Source organism: Pelobates fuscus, chromosome 2 (genome assembly GCF_036172605.1).
Source record: "Pelobates fuscus isolate aPelFus1 chromosome 2, aPelFus1.pri, whole genome shotgun sequence".
NCBI classification, from domain to species: Eukaryota; Metazoa; Chordata; class Amphibia; order Anura; family Pelobatidae; genus Pelobates; species Pelobates fuscus.
This window is the reverse complement of record NC_086318.1, coordinates 247,882,915-247,905,599: the sequence shown is the minus strand read 5'-3', so window position 1 is coordinate 247,905,599 and position 22,685 is coordinate 247,882,915. Positions and strand designations below refer to the sequence as shown.

The following is a 22,685-nucleotide window of genomic DNA, read 5'->3' as shown; positions in this document are numbered from 1 at the left end:
CAGTGAGTGTCAATGAACAGAGTACGGAATATTTGACAATACACAGGACTGTAGTGAATGGATGTTGCTTAATTCTAATTCTTACCCAATATTTAAACAAAACAGAAATGGACTTACTTTCGTTCGATTTCTGGAGTAGACACTGCACTGCAAAATCCCAGTGATTCCTTAACAAAAGAAAAAGAGTAAAAAAAAAAAATCAGCAATAGGATCATAATTTGACATATTACCAATATAAAACATAGAAAATATGAAAATAATTAGCTGTTGTGCTTACTTCAGTTTCTGATTGCAGCTGTAATGACGTGGAGCCGGCATCACATTTCTCCTAAAACAGAACCATATGTGAATTAGTCAAGAATATCAAGAAACGTGGCAAGTTTAACTAAAACAAAACCCATCATTTTATCGAGATCGATGACCACCTGGAGACTTTGTGGATAGAGAAAATAAAATCCATTTCTTTGTTCATAGTAAGGAAAGATCAGAGCTGTCAGTGTCTTAAAAAACTTATATTCCAAACCAAATCTTTGTCTGAAAAATTCCTTAAAGCGACATTACATGTATTATCATCTATGTTCCTTGGACAAGATATTATTCTATCAATATTTCTATTTTTTTCTGGTAAAAAAAAATTAGCACAAATTTCTAAATCAATCTATGCCTATAGCCATCTTCTGGTGACATCACAAGCTTCCTATTTTCAATAATTATTCCTGTTACACAAAAGCCATAATCAAGTAATAAATATAATGCAACATGAAAACATTTCCATTCATAAAATGATAATTGCATATGGGACAAAAAGTTATTTAAAACATTCCTCCTAACAGCAGACATTATTGGACAATGTGTGCACACATGGCATACACATGTTTATACAAATGGCTTGTATAAGGTCTCTCACAGCTTTCTAAGAGACTGCCAGTATTTCAGCTGTGAGCATACATTTATTATTATGTTTATAAATGTGTTTTTTTTTTTTACATTTTTATTATGGAATACAAAATTAGAAAATAGATTCAGTGAACACATGCTGTAATAACATGAGTGAAGTTTCCTTAAAGGGACACTATAGTCTAATCTCTTCATTTCATTGAATTGGTCTGACAATGTTCCTGTCTCCTTAACCCTGCAATGAAAAACATTCCAGTTTTAGAGAAACTGCAATGCTTTTATTGCAGTGTTAAGACTGCCTCTGGTGGCTGTCTACCAGAGAATCACTAGAGGAGCTTTGTTCTCTTTCATAGACTTTAACTCTGATAAACAACACAGGACATCCTCACGCTTTGCATGAGGATGTCCAGCATCGTCTAAATACCGATAGGAAATCATTGATTCAATGCTTTCCTCTGGGGAAGGCATAATATGTGTGTTGCCTGCCATGCATGCGCATTAGGTTCCCTTTCGCGATGATGTTGGAGGAACCAGGATTGAGGGACCACTAGTATATAAGGTGTTTAAAGGGTTATTTAAACAGCTTTGTATTCTTCTTCTAAACTGTGGAAGGCATATCTACCTAAACCATTTGACTTGTTGAAAGCAGGAAAAATAAAAAATAAATCACCAGTACATTTCTTGCACTACCAGACTCTCAGCTTTGTGTCATACAGAAAAACATTCCTGCAATTCTTTTCATGAATTAAACTACTTGGAACTACAGAACTACATATCTCAAACCCCTACAAAAAGTCATGTCTACTAGAAAAATGCAATCATAAATATAATGCTTGATACTGTTGTTAATGTACAATGTACAAAATATGTTGAATAATATATCCTTTCAAATCTTAAAATTACTCTATACATACAGAACATGAATCATCGTGAATAATCCGAGATGAATAATAGTATTGCTGGTAAATAGCCATGTTTATAATTAGATACTATCATATATAGTATAATTGCTACAAGTATGTTCTTTTTTTTTTTTTTTTTAATCTTTATTTTTGAACATGCATGAGGTTATTATTATTATTATTATTATTATTGCCATTTATATAGCGCCAACAGATTCCGTAGCGCTTTACAATATTTTGAGAGGGGGGGATGTAACAATAAATAAGACAATTACAAGAAAACTTACAGGAATAATAGGTTGAAGAGGACCCTGCTCAAATGAGCTTACAGTCTATACATTGCATCCTGCATTGCCACAACAGCAAATGCGAGGACTTGCGATACATTCATTGATACATGTAAGATGACTTTGAGGGCTATTAGAGCTAATACTTGCATCATTTAGTAAAACAGCATGACATTTTATATTATAGTAAACGATTAAGCTAACAACAAGTTTGTACAGCATGAGTTAGTCGAGATATTGTTGATTAAACTAGTGGCTCGTTTTTAAGTTAGATATCTTGCAGGCTATACAGGCTAGACAATGCGAAGCTGGAGTAACTAAAACAACCAGTGTGAGGGAGTTGCTAAGCTTGGTCCCATATCTGGTTACAAGTATGTTCTTAACCTCTTAATCTATAGGTTGAATAACTTGGATAATCACCAAGAATCTGACAAAGTTGCATTTCTTGATATAGACAAGACATTAGTGCATATTTTTATGTAAATAAGGTCTCTAAACTATTACATAATGGAAAAAAGATAGGGTCGCACTCAGCCACAATAATACAATCCAGGGTGCTACTGAGCATGGGTCAGCAAAAAAAACCACACAGAATATGCATAAAAAGAAAAAATCTCAGGCACTCACTGTGATTGTGTCCAGGCAGGTTTATTTGCAACGTTTCGACCTGTCAAGGTCTTTATCAAGCATTCTTTCTTTCTAAACTATTACATAACATGCAATATTTTGTTCTGCAGTCAAATCAAATTATAATCTAGAATATTTAATAATTTTCTTGTAAAGAAAATCCCTGAGTTAATTTTGCACAGAAAAATGCATATTGCACATTGTGTATTACATGCCCAATAGAAAAAAATGCAAAGAAAAGTAAGCAGACACACAATTACTATAATGTTTGGGGTTTTTTTTTCCGACAACTTCTCTTATACATCTACTGCATGAGATAGTTTAATAAACTAGGTAGTTCTTCTGAATAAACCAGGAAATTGCTCAAATATGTTGGTTAATCAGTAAATTCTCTATAAACAGTGACAATAACAAAAAAACACATGCATCACCAGTGTACAGTGACAAGTGCATCCATTAAAGGACCACTCTAGTGCCAGGAAAGCATACTCGTTTTCCTGGCACTAGAGTGCCCTGAGGGTGCCCCCACCCTCAGGGACCCCCTCCCGCCCGGCTCTGGAAAGGGTAAAAGGGGTTAAACTTACCTTTTTCCAGCGCTGGGCGGAGAGCTCTCCTCCTCCTCTCCGCCTCCGATCCTCCCCGTCGGCTGAATGCGCACGCGCGGCAAGAGCTGCGCGCGCATTCAGCCGGTCACATAGGAAAGCATTCATAATGCTTTCCTATGGACACTTGCGTGCTCTCACTGTGATTTTCACAGTGAGAATCACGCAAGCGCCTCTAGCGGCTGTCAGTGAGACAGCCACTAGAGGATTAGGGGGAAGGCTTAACTAATTGATAAACATAGCAGTTTCTCTGAAACTGCTATGTTTATAAAACAATTAGTTAACCCTAGCTGGACCTGGCACCCAGACCACTTCATTAAGCTGAAGTGGTCTGGGTGCCTAGAGTGGTCCTTTAAGTTGAATGTAAGCTCTCATGGCTTAGCTGCATGTCAATGCCATGGTTTCCTTCTGGTTTCTATCATTTTGCTTCCTGTTGGAAATGGATAACGCATTAAGTGGATACAGATTAATCCTGCAGCACATAAAAAGAAAACATGCCTATCTAACATAAGCTTTACTATGTAGGAAACTCAAAGTGACCCATTAAACGTCACAGCACCAGTGCTTGCTAAGCATCTGGAGGAGTCAGGTGGAACTAGGAGAAAATGGAAGGGTCTTACTGGGTGTATAGCAGACAAAATTATTCTCTCAGAAAAGCAAAAAGAAGAAAATGTTCACAAATATCCTATAATGTGAAGTGGCAGCAAGTCTTATAAATATAGTAGTTTGTGGCAAACCTAGCCACTTCTGGACAATATATAGAAAGGTTGTCTATAGGCTATATTGTGTGTTATGTATCTTCTGCTGTATGTGTATGGTACTATGGTAGTTCGCATGCTGGCAGCCGTAAGCTACCAGCATGCAAACACTTCGTTCGACGAAACCACAGCTATCCAGGCTGTTCATCAAACGAATACGGGCTCCCCAGGTGGACCACACACTTAGAGTCGTGTGGCGCCTGTTAACCGATTGCAACAATGTTGCAATCGGTAATTAAAGGCTCTCCTAGGTGGTCGGCCATCTTGGATCCTTTGTTTCTGCAGCGGTGTTCGGTCGTCGAGTGCCTGGAACTGAAAATGGCTACTCGATGATACGAATACCGCTGGACTTCCAGAGCATTCGGGAGTTCCGCGCTCATCACCATCGGTCAGGGGCGGGCTGGGCCGGGGGGCAGGGAGGCAATTGCCCCCCAGGCCGTCCTAAATCCCATTAAGACCGGCCGCGGCGGGCCGGCCCTTTAAATGCTGCAGCCGCCTGAGCGCTCTGTAAAGAGCGCTCAGGCGGCTGCAGAACAGATTCTCCCCTCCCCTCCCCTGTAGCGTGGCCGAGCTGCTCTCCGGTTCCCGGCCGGAGTGATGGGAAAGTGCACGCTCAGTGTGCACCTTCCTTTCAGTCCGGCCGGTTACAGGAAACAGAAACTCCTGTTCCGCGCGGAGTTTCTGTTTCCTGTAACCGGCCGGACTGACAGGAAGTGCACACTGAGCGTGCACTTTCCCATTACTCCGGCCGGGACCGGAGAGCAGCTCGGCCACGCTACGGTGGAGGGGGTAAGAAGAAGAGGGGAGGGGGTAAGAAGAAGAGGGGAGGGGGGAAGTAAGAAGAGGGGAGGGAGGGGGGAAGTAAGAAGAGGGGAGGGAGGGGGGAAGTAAGAAGAGGGGAGGGAGGGGGGAAGTAAGAAGAAGGGAGGGAGGGGGGAAGTAAGAAGAGGGGAGGGAGGGGGGAAGTAAGAAGAGGGGAGGGAGGGGGGGAAGTAAGAAGAGGGGAGGGAGGGGGGGAAGTAAGAAGAGGGGAGGGAGGGGGGGAAGTAAGAAGAGGGGAGGGAGGGGGGGAAGTAAGAAGAGGGGAGGGAGGGGGGGAAGTAAGAAGAGGGGAGGGAGGGGGGAAGTAAGAAGAGTGGAGGGAGGGGGGAAGTAAGAAGAGGGGAGGGGGGGTGGAAGTAAGAAGAGGGGAGGGGGCGTGGAAGTAAGAAGAGGGGAGGGGGCGTGGAAGTAAGAAGAGGGGAGGGGGGGTGGAAGTAAGAAGAGGGGAGGGGGGGTGGAAGTAAGAAGAGGGGAGGGGGGTGGAAGTAAGAAGAGGGAAGGGGGGTTGGAAGTAAGAAGAGGGGAGTGGGGGGAGTAAGAAGAGGGGAGGGGGGAGTAAGAAGAGGGGAGGGGGGAGAGTAAGAAGAGGGGAGGGGGGAGTAAGAAGAGGGGAGGGGGGAGTAAGAAGAGGGGAGGGGGGAGAGTAAGAAGAGGGGAGGGGGGAGTAAGAAGAGGGGAGGGGAGGGGGGAGAGTAAGAAGAGGGGAGGGGAGGGGAGGGGGGAGAGTAAGAAGAGGGGGGAGAGTAAGAAGAGGGGGGGAGTAAGAAGAGGGGAGGGGGGGAGTAAGAAGAGGGGAGGGGGGAGTAAGAAGAGGGGAGGGGGGAGTAAGAAGAGGGGAGGGGGGAGAGTAAGAAGAGGGGGGAGAGTAAGAAGAGGGGAGGGGGAGTAAGAGAAGGGGAGGGGGGAGTAAGAGGAGGGGAGGGGGGGAGAGTAAGAGGAGGGGAGGGGGGAGAGTAAGAAGAGGGGAGGGGGAGTAGGAAGAGGGGAGCGGGGAGTAAGAAGAGGGGGGAGTAAGAGGGGAGGGGGAGTAAGAAGAGGGGGGAGTAAGAAGAGGCGAGGGGGGAGAGTAAGAAGAAGGGGGGAGTAAGAAGAGGGGAGGGGGGATAATAAGAGGGGGGGAGTAAGAGGAGAGGGGGGAGTAAGGGGAGGGGCGGAGTAAGAGGAGGGGGGAGTAAAAAGAGGGGAGGTGGGAGTGTAAGAAGGAGGGGAGAAAAGAAAAAGGGGGGAAGAAGAGGGGAGGGGAGTAAGAAGAGGGGGAGGGGGGAGTAAGAAGGAGGGGAGATAAGAAAAAGAGGGGGTAAGAAAAAGAGGGGGGAGTAAGAAGAAGAAGAGGAGGGAGTAAGAAAAAGAGGGGGGAGTAAGAAGAAGAAGAGTGGGAAGTAATTAGAAGAAGGGGGGTAAGAAGAAGAAGGGGGGAGTAAGAAGAAGGGGGAAGTAAGAAGGAGGGGAGATAAGAAAAAGAGGGGGTAAGAAGAAGAAGGGGGGAGTAAGAAAAAGAGTGGGGAGTAAGAAGAACAAGAGTGGGAAGTAATTAGAAGAAGGGGGGTAAGAAGAAGAGGGGGTAAGAAGAAGAAGGGGGAGTAAGAAGAAGAGGGGGGAGTAAGAAGAATAAGGGGGTAAGAAGAAGAAGGGGGTAAGAAGACGAAGGGGGTAAGAAGAAGAAGGGGTTAAGAAGAAGAAGGGGTTAAGAAGAAGAAGGGGGAGTAAGAAGAAGTAGGAGGGTTAAGAAGAAGAAGGGGGGAGTAAGAAGAAGAAGAAGGGGGGAGTAAGAAGAAGGAGAAGGGGGAGTAAGAAGAAGGGGGGAGTAATAAGAAGAAGGGGGTAAGAAGAACAAGGGGGGAAGTAAGAAGAACACAGGGAGGAGGGGGGTAAGAAGAACACAGGGGGGGTGAGGAGAACACACAGAGGGAGGAGTGAGAAGAACACAGGGAGGGTGGAGGGGGGATGAGAAGAGCACAGGGAGGGTGGAGGGGGGATGAGAAGAGCACAGGGAGGGTGGGTGAGTGTGAGAAGAGACCACTAGGGGAGGGTGGGGGAGATGAGACCACTAAGGGGCAGGGGAGAGCTCTAAGGGACAGAAGGCAAGACAGGGAGCTCTTTCACACTACGCACACACACACACACACACACACACAATGCATCCCTATACATACACAGAAACACACAATGCATCCCTATACATACACAGAAACACAACATGCTTCCCTTACACACAGAGAAACACACAATGCATCCATTACACACACACACACACACTGCAACCCTTACACACAAAGACAATGCATCATTTGCACACATACACAGAAACATACAATGCAAACCCTTACACACACATGCAAACACACACACTGTTTTTCTTACATACACACAGAAACACAATGCATCTCTTACACTCAATGCACACACATACAAACACACGCCTTGCATCCCTTATGCATACAAACACAGATTCACACAATGCATCCCTTACACACAACCAGAAACACATAATACATCCCTTATATACAAATACACACTGCATCACCTGCACAAACTGGTATCCCTATACACTACATACCATAAGCACACATATTAGATCCTCTACAATAACACATAACACATCCCCTACACACTCCACTCCCTGTGAGCGAACTCATGGGTGGGTGGAACATATAAGTGGACTTATGAGTGGGCCTTATGGGCATATTCACCGTCAGGCAGTGGGGCCCAGACCTTGAGCTGTGTAAGAGGCCCCCAAAAAATGGAGCTGCTTCCAATTCTCCCAGAACATTGAATTTTTGTGACCACAGTTGCAAACAGCCTCCAGAGATCCTGTTCTACACCAGACCAGTGGAGCCAAACTGCAGCCCATCATCATGCTCATCTAATTGTAAGTAGGCAATCTAGTATATTATTAGTGACACTAATCTATAATTTACCTCACATTAAAGGGACACTATAGCTTAATGAAGTGGTTCTGGTGTCTATAGCTGGTCCCTGCAGGCTTTTTAATGTAAACACACACTGTGTGCAGCACTGGCTTTAGTTCATATGGCAGATCATATGGGTGGGGCATTGTGATGTCACATGGGGGGGCGGCAAATTTATATTTTGTCTAGGGCGGCAAAAATCCTTGCACCGGCTCTGATCCTGGGCAGGTGCACCAGTGTACTGGTGACCCACAGGAGGGGAGTGCACTGATTGCACTGCACTCTCCTTCTGCCCAGACCCGTCTTGACCGCAGTGCAAGTGCCCTCTGCCCCTAATTTACAGTGGCTCACACTCACAACGAGCAGTGCCTGGAGCCCTTTGCAGAGACGGAAACAAAGAGGTTCTGCGGCAGCTAGCCGTCCTGCAAGCATTGCATTAAACAGCTGTTCCCCATGCAGCCACAGGTGGCGTTGTGCTGGGAGACTGTGATTACTCTTCACTTCCTCCCAGCCTACAGAGCAGCGCATGGGGGAGAGAGAGGAGGAGGCATGATTTAATCTTGAATAAATCCTCTAAGCAAACCTTTATAAATTTGGGGGGATCAGCTCTGTTTCCACAGTTTATTGGTGTTTACTCTGATGTCTGTATTAATATTGAGGGATGTCTAAGTAGTAACGTCAGTGTGTGTCAGCAGGGCCAGCCGTTGGGGTGGGCAAGCTGTGCGGTCACGCAGGGTGCCATGACAACAGAGGCACCCGGCGGTCAACACAGCTCACAAGTTGGGTACACCAGCATATTTAATTTAAACAATTCGCTGGTGGTCCACTGGTGCGCACCAGCAGTAGGTGCAGTCAGATCATATCCTCTCCCTCGTGGTTCCGGCGCTCAGTTAGTGAGTCAGAGCACAGGCTCAGAGATTCTCAGCCTGTGCTCTGACAACATTGAAAGTCAGAGCCGTGAAGGAGTGGGTATGGCAAAGAGCTACTGATTAGCATAACATCAATATCCGTTATAAAACCAGGAAAAGGTGGGCATGGATGGTGAACTGATTTGGTGGCGCAATGGGCCACTTGACTGGTTTTGCCCCCCAGGCCTAAGGCTGCCAGCCCTCCCCTGCCATCGGTGGTCGGTAGTTTCAAACCGAACTCGATGGTTAAATGTATTTCGTGCGGCGTTCGGTTAGTTCAGCTGAGATCTGAGCGGTATTCTCACTAAATGTACCCGCAGACCCCAGCTATCTACCGAACGGTTGTTCGTATAAAAGCAATGAATATTATGTGAAATACAGATTTTTATGTGAATTGTCAGTTCTGCTGCACGAGGGGATAATCCACTTAATCGTCCATTTTAGTGGGAGGATCCCTCTCGTGCAGCAATGCCTGTTGGGATAATTACAATGCCTGATGGGAGAAATCCCCTGTAACATCTGTAAGGAAACCCCTTGCATGGGGAACTGCATAAATATGGAAGTCTGTGAATAAAGCAAGTTAGTTGACTCCCAACTTGTGTTTCGTCCGGTTATTGGGAGGATTGGGATATTGCCTTACTTTTCAGCGCTGACTGTGGATTTACCTGTGATACCTGCGGAGATCGTGGAGTTTAATACTGCCCTCCGCTACATAGTTCAAATCAGAAATCATGGAAATGAGTAATGATAACTTATACCCCAGGGTATTCAACTTTTTAATATCTACTGCCCACTTTTGTATCTTTGTTGATGGTAAAATGTTCTTACCGCCCACCAGTGCCACAGTAACTAATCTTATAGTGCAAGTGCGATTTTTTTTTTTTTTTAGAAAGGAGGTTTTTGTTTTTTTAAATATGAACTTAAATGTATTTTTTTTTCTTTTTTTCTATTCTATTTCTACTTTTTTTTTTCTATGTGTGTCTGTGAGGTGCTGTGTGTGTGAAGGGTGCTGTGTGTGTGAAGGGTGGTGTATGTGTGTGTGAGAGGTGCAGTGTGTCACGCCAAGAGTGCATAATTCATTGTTGCACAATAGAATTTTGCCATTTTATGTAATCTATGTAGTGCATATATGAACTTTCCATTTGGTTGCAAGATCAGATGACAGAAGGGATAATGTAAATTGCACAGGAATGTGTAAGGGGCAGATGGTTTGCAACATGGATGGATCCTTTGATTAATCAAAGGCTCTGCGGGGTGTGAGATTCTACACTGGAGATGCCTGGATATCTAGTTCCAAGCTCTGCAGTGTGTGAGATTTTACACTTGAGATGCCTGAATGTCTGACTTCAGCAGTATGGCCTCTGCCTCTTAATTGATGAGTAAATTTCTTTGATATGTTAATGATCATTAGCCTTGTGTTCAAGGATCATTTACAAAAGAAACATTAATATGTACCCACAGAATAATAAAGCCTAATTTTTATTATATTTAGAATGGGACAAGCACCATCTTCTAAACAAGCCCAAACATGATTGGCATAACTTAACCATATGGGAAGGGATTGAGATGTCCGCTATATTGGGTCAAAAGTGAGAAGTATAGAATATCTTTGGAATGGAGAAATGGTAAAAAAAATTCATAGATGCAATTATTATTTCTGTAGCAAGTAAAAAAGAGGAGATAGAAGGAAAAGTTTCCATTTGGATTGATGTGGGTCTGGAACAGAAGGGGATGGTCACTTACTGTCTCTATAGATATACCTTAACTCCACCTCTAGGCCAGGCTTGGTAATCCACAGGGTATACATCCAATGATACTGAAATGTGTATTGGACTTGCTTGGGGGCCAGTATCTAATTCTAAATGAATCACCACCTTTCTTACCAGAGACCCCCTGAAAACCTGAATAAGTGATTAGGACATCTGTTATTTTATCCCTGTTGTTTTTATCTGTTGTTGGTATAACTAATTTGATTGTCATCTATATTTCTGTATGCACTGTGACTATTTTTTGCTCATAATAAATATTCCTTTATTAAGTTCTGCCCTTGTCTGGTAAAGAATCACGTTACCTGAAGAGACTAATTCATGAGTGTTTTGCAATTGCTTATATATTGTGCTTAGTTGTATTTGGTGGGTTTTTCTTATTAAAATACCTGGGGGATCAAGGCACACCATTTATAAATTGTCTTGGTGGTGGCAGCATTAAAATAGTAATATTTATATTATTTATGCTTAAGTGTGGGTGGTGTTAAGGGGGATTGTATCATTATTTCCGGTCTAGTGCAGACAAATAGTGAACTTTAACCCTTTCACCACCACAACTATGTCACACATACTCTTGGAGTAGGGTGCGTTTGTGACACAGTGTGCGTGGGGGCAGTGTGTGTGTGAAGGGTGCAGTGTGTGTGTGTGAGAGGTGCAGTGTGTGTGGGGGCGGTGTGTGTGTGCGAATGGAGTAGTGTGTGTGTGAAGGGTGTAGGGGGTGTGTGTGAATGGTGCTGTGTGTGTGAGGAGTGCTGTGTGTGTGAAGGATGCAGTGTGTGGGTGAGGTGTGGAGTGTGTGGGTTAAGGGTGCTTTGTGTGTGTGTGTGTGTGTGTGTGTGTGTGTTTTTGTGTGTGAAGGATGTAATGTGTGTGTCTGAGGTGCAGTGTGTGTGAGAGGGACAGTATGTGAGAGGAGGCAGTGTGTGTGAGGGTTGTAGTGTGTGTGTTAGAAGTGCTGTGTGTGTGAGAGGTGCTGTGTATGTGTGAAGAGTGCTGTGCGTGTGATGGGGACAGTGTGTGAGGGGGCAGTGTGTGTGATGGGGAAGTGTGGTTGTAGTGTGTGTGTGTGTGAGGGGTGCAGTGTGTGTGAGGGGGCAGTGTGTGTGAGGGGGCAGTGTGTGTGAGGGGGCAGTGTGTGTGTGTGAGGGGGCAGTGTGTGTGTGAGGGGGCAGTGTGTGTGTGTGAGAGAGAGGGGGCAGTCTCTGTGTGTGTGAGGGAGGGAGGTGCTGTGTGTGAGGGGGCAGTGTGTGTGTGTGGTTGTGTGTGAAGGGTGCATAGGGTCCATGCTGTGTGTACGTGGGTGAGGTGCGAAAATCTTAATGACTCCCCCTCCCTTCTTCTTACCTTTTACCAGGGAGGGGGACATAATGCTACAAGCCCTAGTTGTCCAGTGGTGCAGGGTGACTCTCCTGTCCTCCTGTGAGCACAGCACTGTATCAGAGCATTGCCATGGTAACAGGCGGCAACGCTCTGACCACCCTGCTCGCGGGAGGAACACAGAGCATCCCAGGCCCTTCCCTCCCTCTGCTGGAACTAAGTGCCAGCGGGCCGGTGAGGGAGATCTTTGATGTCCTCACCAGCCTGAGAGGGCTTACAGCAAGGCTGGTTCTGCATGGACCGGCAAGGGAGATGAAAGGATCTCTCCTCCCGGCCTTGGTCCAAGGTCATCGAGGCCCACTGGGCAGAACTCACCACCACCCAGGTTGACTACCCCTGTTATATCCAATGTTATTGGAAATCAATGAAATTATAAATGCTGTTAAAAATGGAGGTTGACTCATCATGACCTCCAAAATACTTTATAAGCACCTTCAACACATTTGCAATACTTTAATGGCCTCAAAACAACCAAAGAAAACACATTTAAAAGTGAAGTCTACAGATTAACACTTGCAGTCAGACCAATTAGTCACAGATACAATAGTTATAGAAAATTAAGCATGATGCTTGGCAGCATTTAGAGCAGGACTAGTTGAAGAAATAATAACCCCCCACCAAGTGAATTGCATCTGTCTTACACAAAACAGGTCCCACAAATGTATATTGTTACACAATTAAAAGTACACTCCGCTGCCTAAATACAAAAATGACTGTTTAGTAGATATATCCCAAATGAAAACTTGCATGAATTTACTTATGCAGCCAGTCCTCCCATTCTAAGCCAGCCCAGACTTTCCGTGGCTGTTCAATCACAGACTTCCCAATGCAGCTTAATGAGAAGTCTTTGCAAGGCAGGTGCTCTGGGCAATTGCTGCAGACCGATTGTCTGCTTGAAAGCCAAGGGGGGTGTAACCAGGTTCATTGATAAAAGTGTCAATTTCCATTGAAATCTGCACCTTTTTGCAACATGATAAATATAGGACACACTCTTCACACATAAAGCTTTTCAGCACGCTAAAGTGCTTTAGGAGGTCTGGACTGTCCCTTTAAATATTTTGTGACACAGAACATATCTTATTTGTTTTAAAAAATAAATAACTTTTTAAGAATTAATGTTTGTTGGTGCCTTCATTAATTTAGTGATTTTTCATTTTGCTGAAAAGTGTTGTTTTAAAATGATTTTAATTATTTTGCATAGTATTATGTGTACATGGATTTCAGAAAAAAAAAAGAAAAGGAGAAAAGAAAAAGGAAAAGGAAAAAGAAAACAGAGAAAAGAAAAAAGAGAAAACAAATTGGTGACTCGTGAAAAAAAGCTACACAAAGAACAAAAAATACTAAACAGTCACAAGTCCAATTGATAAAAATATATAAAAATTAGCTCATTACATAAATATATTTTAAAGCAGTGCCTTCCATACCCTTTTTTACTTTTGCAAAACACTGAAAACAATGTGTGAACTATTCAGAGAAAAATAATTGGTTTTAGACAAAAAGCAATTTACAGAGAAAAGCAAAAAATAAAATGACAGATTTTTGCAAAGCCTGTACACACCCTTGTGTTCACAAACCATATAGACCATTATGTAACTGCCAAAACCACAGCATCACTATCCCAGTGGATTTTGGTGCACACAGCAATCATTCATTTGGCGTGGTTTGCATCTAAGTTACTTAAACTCAATAATATGGCTTTACAAATGCTATCAATAAAAAAATAGATAAGAAAATCATATATACTGTATGTAACAAGACAACCCAGTACTTAATTAAAATTCTCTGAGAGGGTACTTACAATTAAATGCAAGGTTTTCTCTCTCTGAGTTCCTATGAGGAACATCTCATTAAGTCCTTCACTAGAGTTTTAAATTTATGTGAGCAACACACATGAATCTAGTATCCTGGAAATAGGTTAGCTGTGTCATGTGTTAGCTGTAATGCATTTTTTTGCATTAGCCAGACTTTTAAGGCAGATGTATCCTGCCTTACAAAACCATGACCCCTGCTGAACTCTTCTGCTGTCTTACTCAAAAACAGTAATAAACATCAATGTGACATGCTGGTTTACCAAAATGAGAATTAACATAAAAATTACAGTTTAACCCCTTAAGGACCAAACTTCTGGAATAAAAGGGAATCATGACATGTCACACATGTCATGTGACCTTAAGGGGTTAATGTAAATTTGTCATGCCAGTAAGTCACATTCTTGTGGTTTTATTATTGCCATTATTATTTTGGCATGTATGCAAACCATATTTTTAAAATAAAATACATAAATAAATGCTCTCTGCTGGACCTATTAAAGTTCATCAACCGTCCCCAAAAAAACCTGGGGGAAAAAGAAGAAATGTATTGCCCCCATATTAATATTATTATTTACAAAGTGCTAACAAATTCCATAGCACTGTACAATGGGATTGTATAGGGGTGTTACTAGGGGGTCATGGTCCTCCTCTACACTGTCTAGAGACACACCATGTTATCCCCTTGCAAAAGCTTAATTTAATTTGTATTTAAGATATATCAATTTGGCAACATTTTATATAAAAATAACAGTGATGCCATCAGGGAGCACGCGGTCTGCACTTCAAGTGAATGCAGACAACAGTGAGAACTCCTTCATGCTCCAAACATACACATTAGACATTGTCTGAATAAGGGATAGCATCATTACTGCTATTAACAAGTATAAAGCTAGAACAATAGCATTACCAGTGACTGCATCTCACAGCAACATGTAGAGATTTAGCTTAATTTCCTCATGACTACATTTGAGTAGATTAAGAAAAAATCACCTCAGGCAAAAATTTTGTAGACAAAGAGAGGTAAAATGGTTTGATCCTTTGCCATTTTCAATACACTCAAATTTCAGTTGCTGGCACTAATTACTGGGGCATGCTTTACATATTAAAACAATTGGCATTGTTTCATCCATTTCCTCTGTTACTCCGTCCACATTCATTATTCTAAATTTATAGAAATTCACCATGCTACTTCAGTGAGTCCCCAATCGATTAAACAAGCACTTAATAAAGTGTTTATTGTGGAGGTGCTGATTTTCTATGTGCAAATGGAGAACCCTCTGATACTGTGAATAGTTTAAGGAAGAGATTTTGATATTTTAATTTGTTGTATGCAACATAACAGTTGAAGAATGGGTCACTGTGGTCATTTCAAAATGGAAGTAGTTAGGTAAATGTGATGCAGAGGCATTGCCAATGTTTTTTGGGGGGGTTAAAGACCTAAGATGTGGGGATCAAGTGACACTTAGAAGCCTCTCCTTCAGTTTCAGTCATTTATTTATTGTAAAGAGCAGCGGAATAAACTGGCGCTATATAAATACCAATAATAATAATAATAAACAACCTAAAAAAAAGTTACTTACGGTACATAAATTCCTTGTAAGCTCACAACTAAGGAGACTCACTAAATGAATGAAAGACTGAACTAAAAATAAATTTGTTTTAAGCTGAATAAATGTGAATGGTATGGCACTATTTGGTCCACCTCGGTTTCTTCTCTTTTGCAGTTGGTATTCCAAACAATTGGGAAGCCATAGCTGAGCAGAAGGGACTCTGGTACGTAAAAAAATAAAAAAATGCACACAATGAAAAAATGAAATGTATGCATGAACTTAAAAAGATTGTATGATAAGAATTTTGAATTTCACTAACAGTTCATGTGTATTTTAGGGCATAATTTTTGGGGTGTTTTAAGTTATTTAATTCTGTGGACAAGGGTGTTTAGAGCATGCAAGTAATCAAAAAAAAATCAAACTTTAATATAAGGTTTGCTCATTAATTTACTAATTAAATAATGTGCTGTAAATTCCCAATTTTCCCACAATTCTTACCTTTCCTTCATGATCTCGAAAGCTACTTCGGGCACTGAATTGCTATTGCACTATGCCATATCTGTTGGATTGCAACTTCCATTGGGCAGCATTAGGGTCCACAGGTGTCTTGGTACATGCCTATCGTATCTTTTAAAATCCTGTATCCATACAAAGATGTTCCTCATAACCCATTAAGCCTATTATTGAAGATCAAGGTTGGAGAGAAAATGCGGAAAGTACTTTTAGGCTTATCTAGGTCTCTACAGAAAAGCAGGGCTTTCAGTATTGAGTGGATCCTTATTTTTGGCAAAGCACTTAAAGTGGCAATGTCATGTCAAACTTACCTTTCCCCAATCGCTTCCTCTTCTCTCCCTCTGTCAGGATCTATTCTTCATTTCTTCCTGTCTGCTCTACTTTTCTTTAAAACATATAACCATCAACGATCAGGGGAGGAACAAAGTGTGCTCTGTTTTTTGTGGTCAAATACCTTTCCTCCGTGATCTCGCGGTGCTTCCTGTCAGTATTCCCGAACGTCCTGTCACTTAGACAGAACGCTGGCGAAATTACCAAATTTTGTCCTAATAGAATGAGAACAGTTTCTCTATTCCTATTAGGACGCAATTCAGGACTTTGTTCGGATCAGAAATGTATTCGAATTAATGAAACTCCGAACCTATTCGTGCCGTGGCTGCACCTTGCAGCCGCTTAGTAGATAACTCCCTAATTCCCATGGTATTAGAGAGCTATCTACTAAAAAGCTGAATGACCTATTGCCCTCCCCCCCCCCAGCCCTCACCCCTGAGCGGAAGGTGGGGACCCTAAATGACGATGGAGGGGGACCTACAGTCCTCCCCCCGGCCCCATCCATTAGCGGCAGGTGAGGACCCTAAATAAAAATGGGTGGGGGACCTATTGTCCTCCCCCTGGCCCTCAACCATGAGCCTAAATTATAATAAGGGGGGGACCTAATGTCCTCCCCTCAGCAGCGGATGGGGGCCCTAAATAACAATAAGGGGGGGATCTATTGTTGTTGTCCCCCGGCCCCCACCACTGAGCGGCGGGTAGGGACCCTAAATAACAATAAGGGGGGGCCTATTGTCCTCCCCCCACCCCTGATTTTGATAAGCACTTGGCATAGGAAAGAACTGCAATGTAAATGTCTCCAATAGTAACACTAATGGTACCAAGATCATGATAAAGCTCAGCTAACAAGTCAAAGCTCATGGTTTTCACTGCTAGGAGCATCAAAGAGTTAAAGGCCCTCAACTCATACCTATTATTCACGCAGGAAATGCGCATGCAGAGGAAACACATCCATAAATTTTATCATGGGGTTATATCCTCGGCCAGCTGCTGCATGATAAGAAGCAAGTTCTTCAGACTGAAGGGCAAGGAGGAGATCCAAGAGGGATTTTCCTTATTCTGTGGTTCCGGGCAGGATATAGAGAAAAAATGTTTAAAGATGACTTTTTATCTGTTAAAGAAAGAACCACTTCTACAAGAAACCCATTCATTGGTAGAAACTGATTCTCAAAGTGAGGTTTAAACTGTGATTCAAAATTAAACAACCACTTTTGTTCCACAAAATAAAATAGATATACTATTATTTTTTTGAAAAAAATTTAATTAATTCTAAGCACCTTCTGAACTGGTGTTGTGGCTTTTGCAACGTAAAGTACAACATATACCTACTTACAGATTTATTTACTATTAAAAAAATTACAGTACTGTAGTTAAAAAAAAAAGTGTTACCAGCATGGCGTGGAAAAAAGGGCAAGTATCACCTTTTCCCATGTGATTGGAGGGGGGCAGGTCACCTAAACATAGACACTCACTGACAGACAGACAGACTCACTGACAGACACACACACACACAAACTCACAGACAGACAGACAAACACACTCACCGACAGACAGACAGACACACACTCACAGACAGACAGACACACTCACAGACAGACAGACACACTCACACACTCACTCACAGACACTCACTCAGACAGACAGACAGACACACACACACACTCACTCACAGACAGACACACACATTTACTTTACACCCACAAATCATTAATTTTATTATTTTAAATCCACCCAGCCTTCCTACCTTTGGGAAAGCTGGAGTGGATAAGCTCTCCCTGGGGTCTAGTTGGGCTGCTGTCATCTCTCTGCTCTGCTCCTAGAGCGCTGTTTAGTGAGTCGGGGTCTGGAATGACGTCATAGTCCGGCTCCCGGCATCACTGGAGGGTGCGCGAGGGAGCAAAGCAGGGAAATTACAGCTCCGACGCACTCACTCAGCCATTCGCCCATGGTCCGCTTCCCTCATTTAGCCGCCTGTGTCCTGACTCCCTCATTCAGCTGCCTGTGTCCTGACTCAATGAGCCGACCATTCGCCTGCCTGCCTCAGCCCTGCGTCAGCCGACAGCCAGGCCCAAATCTCAGGCAGCGGGTCACCTCAGGGGCGCTTGGGATTTTTCGAGCCCTGCTCTAACGCATGGGTATCCAAACTTTTGACTTCCCTGGGCCGCATTAAGAGCAGAGGAATTGTCTTGGGTCACACATCAAATATATAATATAGATAATGTATATAAGGAATATAACTTTAAAGCCCTTTTCTTAATTTTGATATTTCAATTGATTAGTAGATAACTCCCTTATTTGTTATCCTTACGTGGGATATTATTTAAGGGTATCAAATTATGGAGCTATCTACTAAACACATACACATGTATAAACATATGCACACATAACCAGATACATACACACACAATCACAGACCTATACACACAATCGCAGACACACACACACACACACAATATCAGACCTGAAAGCACAATCACAAATGCACACACACAATCACAGACCCACATAGACACATACAATCACAGACCTATACATACTGTCACATACATACACACACACACACACACATAATCAACATATGTACGCGCACACACACATACAAACACACACAACCAATCACAGACCCACAAACACATACATTTACAGATCTATAAACACAATCACAGATCTATCCACACACAATCACAGACCTATACACACAATCACATACATACACACACACACATACACACAATGATATAGATAATGTATATAAGGCATATAACTTTAAAGCTTGTCTTAATTTTGATATTTCAATTGTTTAGTAGATAACTCCCTTATTTGTTATCCTTATGTGGGATTGGCATATTTAAGGATATCAAATTAGGGAGCTATCTACTAAACACATACACATGTTTATACATATGCACACATAACTAGATACATACACACACAATCACAGACCTATACACACACACAACAACAGACCCACACACACATAAAATCAGACATATACACACAATCACATACATACACACACACACACACACAAAGCCACACACGTATACACACAATCACATACATATACATACAAAATCACAGACCCACACACACATAAAATCACAGACCTATACACACAATCACATACATGCGAACAGATGATCACAGATATACACACAATCACAGACCCACACACATAATCATAAACTTACAAACACAATCACAGACATATCTACACCCCCCCACACACACAGTCACTGACAAAACATACGCAGAACTCACATACACACATATTTAGCACTAAAATCACATACACACATTTAGTACAAGAGAGGTCCACCCAGCCTCCCTACCTTGCTCTGGGAGGGCTGGATTGGATCCTCTGTCCCTGGTGGCTTGCGGTTGCTGCTGGGCTGGGATCTCTGTGCTCTTCCTGCACAGGTATCTCACGTGCCTATCAGTGATGCAGATTCCGGGATGACGTCATATCCCGGCGGCTGGCTCACTGCAGGACGCAAGAGGGAGCTGCCCAGCAGAATCACAGAATGTAGTGGATTCCCTGCCTCCCTCATCGCCCGTCATTGCGGACAACAACCGGGCGCACTGCAAACGGTCCCGGGCCGTGGGTTGGACAACCCTGCTCCAATTTAAGGCTGTCAATCTCCAAGTCCCCAGAACAACAAGAATTTGACAACCAGGAATAATGAGGCGAGTGCTTGAGCAATGGCTTTGAGGATTCTATCGAACCTTTCAAACCAATGGTTGCTATCAACTGATCTTAAAAATCTACAATCCTCAATATACCAAGACCATCCTAATGACAGATAGCAAGGCCTTTAACTCAATTGCTGCATTTTATGGTAATAGACACGAAAATAGAAAAGGAAACGTGAAGTTACTTTTAAGTGTTACTCTAAGCACCATGGCCACTATAGTATTCTGAAGTGGTCATGGTGCCTGAGTCTGTATGTGCAGTGTTTCACTTCCAAATCCTGCACATAGTGAGATTAAATGCTCTGCTATCAGTGGTGTAACTAAACCTCCAGCAGCGTGACAGAAGTGTCATCAGCTAGCCTGAAACTGGATTTTTCACAGAATTGTATCCATTTCCTGAAAGCGGTCAACTGATGCTCTCAGCCAATGAATAGCGACTTCATTGTGTTCTGCAGCTCTGCAGAAGTTGGGTGCTTTTTACCCGGCAACGAGGTGACCAGGAGCCTGTTGGGGACCTAGGTAAGGTGGCACACCATTACTAGATAACCTGCCCCATTTACAGTGAACCGGATCAGGGTACTTCTGACTTAAAACCACTACGACATGCTGTAGTGGTTATCATGCTTGAAGTAATTCTATATTTTTTTAATATTTTTTTATGACCTGGAATCTTTCAAACTGATGCCCCAGTAGAGATTCTGCATGGTAAAACTAGAGAAAACCGACAGGAAAGAGGGCTGCAACTTCTATTACTTCCTCTGCTTTACGATCTCTGGTTGGCTACATGCAATACAAAAATGATTCTACTTTAAAATACCGTACTGATAATACCAATACCATTCCAAACAAAACATAAACAATTTAAAAACTCACACTCTAAATTTCAGAAACCATGGGGAAAGAAATAAAATAATAACACATAACACAATGAGAGAAACAGTAAGAAACATAAAGAGAAAAAAATATAAAGAAAATAAATAAACTTTAACACGTCCAAATAGCTTTAACTTTAGATAATTATTGTTTTTTGCAGTGCAGTATGCTCAATAGCTTTACATCAGCAATAACTCTATACCACTTTACTTATGCCCTTCTTGTCCGGTGGTAACAAAAATAGAACAGAAATTGTATTCATTATCTTCATCATTACCAAGGGCTCTAGTCACAAAGCAAACATATTATGTATTCAGTTTGATAGGTTTTCCTTTGCATAAGCCACAGGGCTCTCATTATTTATGCTTTTTCTTCACTTACATCTTACATTTCTAAAGCTGGAGATTCTACAAAAATACCTCATAGTGCTCTATGGAAAACTTTCATAAGAGACAATCTTTGTATGTGTGACAAGTTAGCCTTAATTGGTTAGAAAACACCTTTTTTTTTTGGTTGGAGTAACCATTCCTAGTGTGGCTCCCCCTTTTTTATTTTCTTCAAAAAAAATAGAGACATTAATGAATTAATAAATAAACAAATAAGTCAATGAATGAATGAATTAATTAATAAGAAACCAGTTATTCATCCTATATGTATTCCATCCATTTGTGAAAGCATGATATATTTTATCAATCTAAAGTTAACGGTCCCTGGACACAGCAGTTACATGAATATTATTAACTCATTGATCATCAGCTGATATCTACATCAAATATGTCTCACTTTATTCATGTATTGTTATATGGAGGAAACAATTACATATTTGGGATATTTATCTAGGCTTTTAGATGAAATGTAAAAATGCACAACCATAATAATAAAGATGTGTGTGATTGTATAATGTAGGATTGCCTTTATGACATATATCTGACATATATCTGTATTAGCAGTAGAAAGAGGGAAGTGCTCATGCCATTGTACAGAACACTGGTGAGACCTCACTTGGCGTACTGTACACAGTACTGGAGACCATATCTTCAGAAGGATATTGATACCTTAGAGAGAGTTCAAAGAAGGGCTACTAAACTGGTTCATGGATTGCAGGATAAAACTTACCAGGAAAGGTTAAAGGATCTTAACATGTATAGCTTGGAGGAAAGACGAGACAGGGGGGATATGATAGAAACATTTAAATACATAAAGGGAATCAACACAGTAAAGGAGACGACTATATTTAAAAGAAGAAAAACTACCACAACCAGAGGACATAGTCTTAAATTAGAGGGACAAAGGTTTAAAAATAATATCAGGAAGTATTACTTTACTGAGAGGGTAGTGGATGCATGGAATAGCCTTCCAGCTGAAGTGGTAGAGGTTAACACAGTAAAGGAGTTTAAGCATGCGTGGGATAGGCATAAGGCTATCCTAACTATAAGATAAGGCCAGGGACTAATGAAAGTATTTAGAAAACTGGGCAGACTAGAGGGGCCGAATGGTTCTTATCTGCCGTCACATTCTATGTTTCTATGTCTTTGTAAAATAAATATATTTTGCTCTCTTTATGACAAAATCTCTATGTAGAGTATTCACCTGAATAACAGCTATGCCAAACAACCTCTTTTTAAGGAGCATAAAATGTAATCTATACATTGGGCTAGCATATGTATATATTTGGAGAAGAACCTATTTGAGAGTCTATGCAAAGAACTAACTGAAAAGAGGGAGCAGAAGAGACCTGCCAGAGGCTAGAGAGTATAGCATTCAGATGCCAGCATGTTGCCAATGAAGCCAATGTGTTAACGTCACAGAGAAAAGCATTTCCAAACTGGGCAAATCCAAAAAGAGATCATGCTGGTGGTGGGTGCAACAGAACATTAGAGCTCACAAAGCTGAGGACATGGCAGCGCTGGATCAGAGATAAAGTTAGATTATCTCAAAACTTTACACTAAATGCATAATATACCTCTGTGATATATGATGTATTTCATTGCTTGACAAATTTGTCTAGAATTTAGGAGCCATCTTTTTTAAAAAACACATATTTTAAGTTTAATTTTCAA

The 22,685-nt window shown here is 42.1% G+C and overlaps 1 protein-coding gene across 4 annotated transcripts in view; it reads right to left on the bottom strand.

The window, feature by feature from the left end:
- Positions 1-22,685, bottom strand: part of SASH1 (SAM and SH3 domain containing 1) — a 192,099-nt gene that overhangs the window by 127,019 nt on the left and 42,395 nt on the right. For all 4 annotated transcript variants that reach the window (XM_063443324.1, XM_063443325.1, XM_063443327.1 and 1 more), the window contains exons 3-4: positions 278-328; positions 118-167 (exon numbers count right to left, since the gene is read on the bottom strand). In XM_063443324.1, the coding sequence (XP_063299394.1) occupies positions 118-167; positions 278-328 (101 nt within the window). The remainder of the gene's footprint in view (positions 1-117; positions 168-277; positions 329-22,685) is intronic.